The sequence below is a fragment of the Rutidosis leptorrhynchoides genome, chromosome 7 (genome assembly GCF_046630445.1).
Source record: "Rutidosis leptorrhynchoides isolate AG116_Rl617_1_P2 chromosome 7, CSIRO_AGI_Rlap_v1, whole genome shotgun sequence".
In the NCBI taxonomy this organism is placed as follows: domain Eukaryota; kingdom Viridiplantae; phylum Streptophyta; class Magnoliopsida; order Asterales; family Asteraceae; genus Rutidosis; species Rutidosis leptorrhynchoides.
The window spans coordinates 344,154,004-344,162,174 of record NC_092339.1 but is presented as its reverse complement, the minus strand read 5'-3'; the positions used below and the strand labels follow the sequence as shown (position 1 = coordinate 344,162,174).

At 34.7% G+C, this 8,171-nt stretch overlaps 2 protein-coding genes across 2 annotated transcripts; both read right to left on the bottom strand.

Moving 5' to 3' along the window:
* Positions 1–1,725: 1,725 nt before the first annotated feature.
* On the bottom strand, positions 1,726–2,682 carry LOC139860375 (uncharacterized). Its single transcript, XM_071849139.1, has one exon. It carries the CDS (start codon positions 2,680–2,682, stop codon positions 1,726–1,728), a length of 957 nt encoding a protein of 318 aa, XP_071705240.1.
* A 2,404-nt stretch (positions 2,683–5,086) lies between these two features.
* LOC139860374 (putative pentatricopeptide repeat-containing protein At1g10330) lies at positions 5,087–6,827 on the bottom strand. Its single transcript, XM_071849137.1, has 3 exons — positions 6,176–6,827; positions 5,920–6,129; positions 5,087–5,874 (listed from the first exon to the last, which is right to left on the bottom strand). The coding sequence occupies exons 1-3, from the start codon at positions 6,825–6,827 to the stop codon at positions 5,087–5,089; spliced, it is 1,650 nt and encodes a 549-aa protein (XP_071705238.1).
* Positions 6,828–8,171: the final 1,344 nt, after the last annotated feature.

The following is an 8,171-nucleotide window of genomic DNA, read 5'->3' as shown; positions in this document are numbered from 1 at the left end:
TATTTATATCAAGTTGGTATAGTGGCCAGCTTTTATTTACAGCTATTGAAACAAGAGTTCTAATAGTAACCATTTTTACAACAGGACTAAATTTTTCATCAAAATCTAGACCTTCTCTTTGATTAAACCCCTTAGCCACTAACCTAGCTTTGTATCTATCAATTTCACCAGTTGACTTATATTTAATCCTAAAAACCCATTTACAACCTATTGGTTTTCTACCAACAGGTAATTCAGTTAAATACCATGTGCCATTTCTGTTTAAGGCCTCCATTTCCTCATACATTGCACTAACCCAGTTTGGATCAAGTGCAGCCTCAGAGTATGTTGTTGGTTCAAAGCCCTTATTTAAACTTGAAACAAAACAACAATTTTTTGAACCAAGTTTAGAGTAGTTTATATATCTATTTAAACCATATTTAACTTTTCCATCTAGCACAAAATCTTTTAATTTAGATGGTAAACTACTCTTTCTGCTTGTTCTTCTTAAAACAGTGTCAGTTTCTTTATTATTACTAATATTACCCTCAGGGACAGTATGCTCAGCATATGTAATCTCATCACTGGAAGTTGCAGTTAATACACACTCAGACCATAAATATAAGGGAACTCCCCCTTGAAATAAAAGAGACCCAGCAACATTAAGTAGATGTCTGTGTTTTCTTTCAGCTATTCCATTTTGTTGAGGTGTATAAGCACAAGAAGTTTGGTGTATTATTCCTTTGGTTTTAGCAAAAAAATTCATCTTATGATTAACAAATTCAGTTCCATTATCACTTCTTATAATCTTAACAGCTATTTCAAACTGTGTTAAAAGCATGTTGTAAAAAAGTTCAAAACAGTCAAAAACTTCATCTTTAGACTTAAGTAAATAAACCCACACAGCCCTGGAGTAGTCATCTACAATGGTAAGAAAGTACTTAAAACCTTCTTTACTTTTGACCTTATAAGGTCCCCAAACATCTAAGTGTATCAATTCACCTACTTTATTAGTTTTATGATCACTTAATGGAAAAGGTTCCCTAGTTTGTTTTGCCTTATGGCAAACATCACAAGGACTGTTATAGGTAATTTTATCAAGATTAAGTCTGTTTTTTAAAACACTCATAACTTGGTCAGATGGTGACCAAGTCTTCTATGCCAAAGATGACATAGTTGACTAGTTTTAGAAGACATATTTGAAGAAAACAACTTACTTTCACACAACTCATCAAAGAAATACAAACCACCAGACTCACTACCAGTCCCCATCAATTTTCTTTGAGCTAAATCCTGATTATAACATTTATTCATGTCAAAACTAACAATTAAATTGTTATCTTTTATTAATTTATTTACAGACAGTAAACTAACACAGTATTGTGGTATAACCAAAACATCATTAAGTTCAATTTTATCTGAAAGCTTTAAATTTCCCATCTGTTTTATAACAGCAGCAGTCCCATTTGGATGATTAACAGTTAGATTCAAGTCTAATACATCAACAACATTTACTGAACTTTGACTAGAAGAAACCATGTGTTGATTAGCATCTGAATCTATTATCCAGCCATTTTTAGAATTTTCAGATTTTTGAACTTCATTACTTGAAAAAAATTTATCAATATTGTCATTGAAAAATGTATTATTATTAATGAAGTTACCTGCCATATTGGCATCCACATTTCCAGTAACAGGTTGATCCTTAATAAGACTCAAAAGCATCATGATTTGATCACTAGTAAGTTAAACAGAAGAACTACAACCATCACTTTTGTCAGTAGAACAGTTATTACTATTAAACCTAGGTGATCCTTGATTAAATGGTTTTTTAATATATCCTGGTGGATAACCTATTAGTTCATAACATCTGTCAACAGTATGACCAAGCATATTACAATTTGAGCACTTAAGAGGTGCGTTTTTATATTTTCTTTTAGGCCCAGTGTTACCCACCTTCCCAACAAAAGCAGAAGTCTGACCTTTTGGTATGTTGCCATGTGATGAGTGTAACCTATGTGATTCATCTCTTGAAATAATTGAAAAAGCAGTTTTAACAGTAGGTACAGGATCAGAAGTAAGTATATGACTCCTTATGGGAGTATATACTTCATCCAATCCCATTAAAAATTGCATTAACTTTAAAATCTGATTATGATCCTGAAAAGACTTAGATGCCTTAACAGTATCATCAATTTTAATCATTTCATCAAACTGCCTACACATTGCATTTAACTTGTGATAATAATCTGATAATGACTGACCATTTTGACTACAAGAATTAATCTGTTGATATAGATTAAAAGTCACAGAAGCATCAACCTTATCATATGTTTCTTTTAATTCTTGCCAAACAGTTTCTGCAGTTTTTGAGAATATTTGACCATTATATACTTCTTCACTTAAAGACACAAGTATCCAAGATAGAACTACAGAATTACATCTATCCCATTGGTTAAGTAACACATCATCATCATCCTCAAATTGAAACCTAGGACAAGAACCATCAATAAATCCAACTTTATTTTTAGTTTGTAAAGCCAATTTAATTGCACAACTCCACACATTATAGTTTTCAGTCCCTTTTAATTTCTGTGTAATAAGTGTAGCACCAGTGGTGTCACTTGGATGAAGATACAAAGGGTCATTAAACTCAAGAGAACTGATTTTAGTAACCACTTGGCTACTATCAGATTCACTCATGATGACAAAGAATTAAACAACCAATAGAAACAGAGAAGAATCAAAAAACAATTACACAAAAAATCATGCAGTTTAAGCCAAACAGTAAACAATTAGCATGCAAAGAGCCAATTAGCACATAAAACCGCAACAAATCCACGGTCCAGACACCTGTAAGGAAGAGAAACAAACCCCACTGGACTGGTTACTAACCAGGCAACCTGTAGAGATGATTTACAGTAAAAAAAAAAAAGGTCAAGATCAATCTACGCTTGATCAGGTTTTCATAGATCTCAAGGATCTAGATCAAGAGTTGGACGTAGAGATCACGTTAGGGTAATTAAAAAACACGAATAAACACGAGACTCCCCTTTGTAGACAAGATTGCAGCGGAAGACAAGAAGAAGAAACCCTAATTTAGAGTTTCTTAAATTCTTTTGTATAACAGCAGATCTGGCCCAAAAATAGAATTCACAAGTCGTATTCGAACCCAAACACAGTAGAAACAATCGATCTTTCAACAAATCTTGAAAGAATTAATTGAAGACCAGAAACCCTAATTTTTCAGATCTGAAAAATCGGAGTTAAACACACACCAGATCGAACGATTTAACACCTTGTCGCTCTGATACCATGTAGAAAATAGTGATTAAGTACAATATCAATCACAGAAACCAATCTCTTCAGAAGAACACAAACAAATTAAGATTCAGAATGATCTCAATCACAGAATCACAAAACGAACAGTGTACAATAACTGAAGTTCATAAACAGATGAACTTCTAACCTCTCAATCTCACCAATTTTACAATAACAAGAAACCCTAGTTTCTGTATCTGAAGAAATAGAACGAGAGAGAGAGAAAAGAATACAAAAAATATCTTGATCGAAAAACTAAATGAATAAAATAAAAAGATAAATCCTTTTATACCATGAATAAATTAAATAAACTCATAAATTAAGATTGGGCTTCAGTTGGGCTTATGTAGTTGGGCTTCAGCAACCTCTTGTTCCAATAAGCTTTATCCAATATGAAACTAGCCCAGTATCAACACGCCTTTTATGTAGAGCAGCCCAGTATCAAAGAATAACTTAATAAATTAAACGAACAGCAGCATAACTTGCATAACTTGCAGATATACTCTTCTGGATCAGCATTTGATAATCATCATCAACACTTCAGAATCACCAGATATGACTTGAGTATCATCAACAACACTTGAAAGCTACAACCTGAAACACCTTAACCCAGAAATAAGTACAGAACAAATATATTTCATGTTTAGATTGAAAATAAGTAAGTATTAATTTTAATAAATTTCCCCTTCACCTTCAAAGTGATTCGAAGTACTTCCATCCCGGGTGGGTCCCAGCAGGTGCATGTTAGCTAGTAACTTTATGTTTGTCAAGTTGTCGGATATCATTCATCATGCTATTTATGGCTTCCACTTCCGGTACTTTTAAGCTTAGAGATCATATCGATGACTTGGATTATGGGGACGCGGTCCAAAACTTGTTTATGGGTGCTCATGAGGGAAAAGACGGCGGTTCATCGGCAAACATGATAGGAAATATGTTCGTGGAGGCTTTTGCGGCTTTTGATGATATGATGACACGTTTGGCCGGGGAGAGTGCACCGGGTGACGGATCCGCCAATGTGTTATCTTACAAGATAGATAATTGATCCGGAAAGAACACTTTGAAAGAAACGGTTAATGGTAAGTTGAAGAGAGCGGAACCTAGAGGTTGAGATCTTTGTATTGTGTTCCTTTGTTTTCCTTTTTCTAGTTGTTGATTTCTATTTAGATTGTTTAGTTGGATGTTGGATCAGTGTTTAGCTTGTTTTAAGATTTTTCCGGGTAGTTATAGGAGGTTCGTTTATAGATAGTCTTTTTGTTAGCTTTTTAGACGCGAGGTTCCGTTTCCCCTGTTTCTTTTGTATTCTTGTTGAGGGCGTTTTCCTTTGGAAAACGACCTCGTTTCTATATGAGTTTTAGTTATTTTCGCCGAAAAAAAATAAAATTCATCATGCTATTTTGTGATAGGTATTTAGCATTACAATAATACTAGATATCGTCCCAGATGCATCTAATTACTTACTTTTAAGGAGTTGGGTAGGCTGTCTTGATCCTTAATTTGTTTGTTATCCTATAATATCCGGTAAGTAATAATTATCTATGATGACTATGGTCTAGCTTCCTGATATTTCACATCAATCAGCTAATGCTCGATCGATCATGGGTCATTACTCATAGTGATAAAAATTAATAATTAATAATAATAACAAATTAATTTAATAAAAGAGCAATCAAGAATGACTACTACTCTGGGCAAAGTAAAATAGATCATGGTGGCTAGGGATGAACTAACAGCGGAAGTAAACTGCTGCTGGTGCGAGGTTTAAACAAAAGTGTTCCATTTAAAATCATAACAAAGTTGATAAATCATAAAAGTCCGCATGTTCCTCCATATAGTCTGACATCATCTGATCGATATCATCTCTGACATCATCACCAGGCAAGAAACAGCTTGTTTTCATTTTAACAAACATCCTTTTCGCATCCTTAACTAGACCTGCCTGACCAAAACCACAAACCATTAGTGTATACGTCACCTTATCAGGTTGCAAACCTTTAGCATTTAGCTCATGGAAAAACCTCCTTGCTATATCAAACTTTTTGCATTTGTTTGCACCATAGATTAGGACATTGTATACTTGAATTTGTGAGTTTAAATTTCCATCCTCCACGAAATCAAACAACTCGAGTGCTGCCTTTAAATCATCATACGAGCTGCTGGAGTTGTCATACGTATGATATAGATGATTTAAGTAAAGGTTAGTGTCTTCTAAGACTAACCCCCCTGCTAAAATGAACTTAGTCACTTTGTTGTTGTTGTTGTTGTTGTTGTTGTTGTTGTTGTTCACAAGTAGTCGTTCAGGTATCCAAGTAGACAATTCTATAGCCTCGTCTACATTCATATCCTTCACATACCCGTCTATTAACGTGTTGTACGTAACCCTATTAGCTTCCAACCCTAAACTACTCAACATGTCAAACACTTTCCGCGCTCTTTTAATTCGACGTTGACAACATAACAACTGAATAAATGAATTGAATGTGACTATGTCAGGATGATACTTTTTATTTCTACTCATCAAGGCAAAAACATTACAAGCCTCTTCAAACTTATACTTTTTACATAACGCATCAACTATTTTTTTTTTTTTTTTTTTTTTTTTTTTTTTTTTTTTTTTACATAACGCATCAACTATTGTATTGCACGTTTTCATTTTCATATCCAAATCGGCCTCCTCAATTTCTTTTAGCATCTTACACACTTTATCCCAACGACCCAACTTAGATAAGGCGTATATCAAGGAGCCGTATGTATCCGCATCAGGACGTATATTAACAAAAACCATTTCTTTAAAGAGCTTAAAAGCCTCACCTATCGTAATTACTGCCCCTGGGTCACCACAAACAAAGACTATCGATGACCGTATTATACGAACCTATATCCGGTTTATAACAACCACCTCTTCCCTCCATTATTCTAAGCAATGCAATGGCAGTCGAGTTATTACCAACCTTACATAACCCTTTGAGTATAGTGTTGTAGCTCACAATATCGGGCTCGCAAAGTAGTAATTGATCATCAACGTTGTTGAACATCTTTTTGAACAATCTTTCGGCCTCGTGAGTCCTATCTTCACCTATAAACCCGTCTAAGATGGTATTGTATATTGATACATTGTCGTTACATACAATCCCTTGTTTAAACAAACAGCCTAAAACACTGAAACTAAGATTGGTGTGTTGCAAATGACAATAACACTTTATTAGACTATGGGCAGTGCATGTGTTAATAGGAACCCTAGCTGCACACATTTTTTGAAACATATCAACAACAAGGGAACAAGAGTAATATGTTTTTTCAGTACTAACAACATCGTCCAATATGGAATTAAACTCATCAACAGGTCGCACAGGTCTTGTCTGCTGAATCATATCATCAAACACTTTAACAACTTCTTTCGAGTCATATTTGAAACACGACAATGAAGGATTTGGAACACTAAAACTACGACTCATCATGGGATTATTAGTAAAATTACCTTTTTTAATTGAAGCTTTCACAAAACCAGGGATTCTGAAATCCGCCATCTCCGACAGACAGACAGACAGAAGAAGCGAAACCCCCTTGAATTTTCAACTCTTTTTGTTTTGCGTTTGTTTGGGATTATGGAGTTTAGGTTTTGTATTGGGCCGATTCTTTCCTTTTTGCTGCTGACCCAGACTCTGCTGATTAAAAGCCCTCAATTTGGGCCAAAACCCTAGTGTCTTGGGGCCCAAAACCTTTCAAGTTTATAAATTCGTTGTTTGAGCTTTTATTGTACAACGTACAATTGTATCGGTTCAAAGAAGAGCTTATGTTGGCATTCTTTGGAAGTCATTGTATGGAGAAATGAGTTAACCGAGTTACGGAGACGAGTTTTGAAACAAAAGAAGAATCAAGAAGGATAGTTCAATCACGAATAAATTGGCTAAAGGTCGGAGATAAAATTTTCAAGTTTTTTCACCTAATGTGTCATATACATTTTCAATCTTCAAGTTTCGATGGCATGCCTAATTAATGGTTCTTGGGAGGGAGGATGTTCCAACCTTTGGTTAAATAACAAGTGCTGGGGTATTTTGAAAATGTGTGTGTTTTTCATTCCAACTGTTCTATATCATCTACAAGAAATTAATTGGGTCTCTTTGGGCCTTAGCTCGATTTCTGCAATACAGTTAGCTGGATTTATACGTCAAAGTTATAAGCATCTTGTTTATTGTTAGTTTCGATCATTAGCATGTTTTTTTTTTTTTAACGGCGATTTTTTGGCATCAGATCATTTATTTCATTGACCCTCATCATTTGCACGTAAGACACACGTTCGGGCGGAAACCCGAACCCGATCGACAGTGCGGAATAGGGGGGATCGATGACTTAAACAGAATGAAACTTAACAAGATAGTGTGAAAACCTTCTCGGTCTTCTGTTTATTCACGATGAATAAAAAACAATATTAATCAAATCACCAAAACTCATCCGACATAGCACTCTTGTTATCCTTAAATACTAATACGTAAATACTTAGTAATAGATAAGAACATGGATTCAAATTTAAAAATAATAGATAAGACTTTTAACTAAACTAATAGATAAGGTTTTAACTTCAAAGATGCTTCTGGAAGTTTTGCTTGTCTCCGACGCCAACTCGTTTGGCCAGCTCCATATTTAAAAATAGGCCCATTACACTCTCATGTGAAATAATAATTGGGTTAGGCCACACACATGCATCATTCTTAGTTCTACCAGCTGCATCATTCTCCCCTTCTTCAAAAAGACTCGTCCTCGAGTCTACAACATGAATGACCACAGCATCCATCTGATCCTCAAGAACTACACAAATTTTATTGAACTCGCTTTTTAACTCGTTTTTCAAATTAACATCAACATCTTCACCT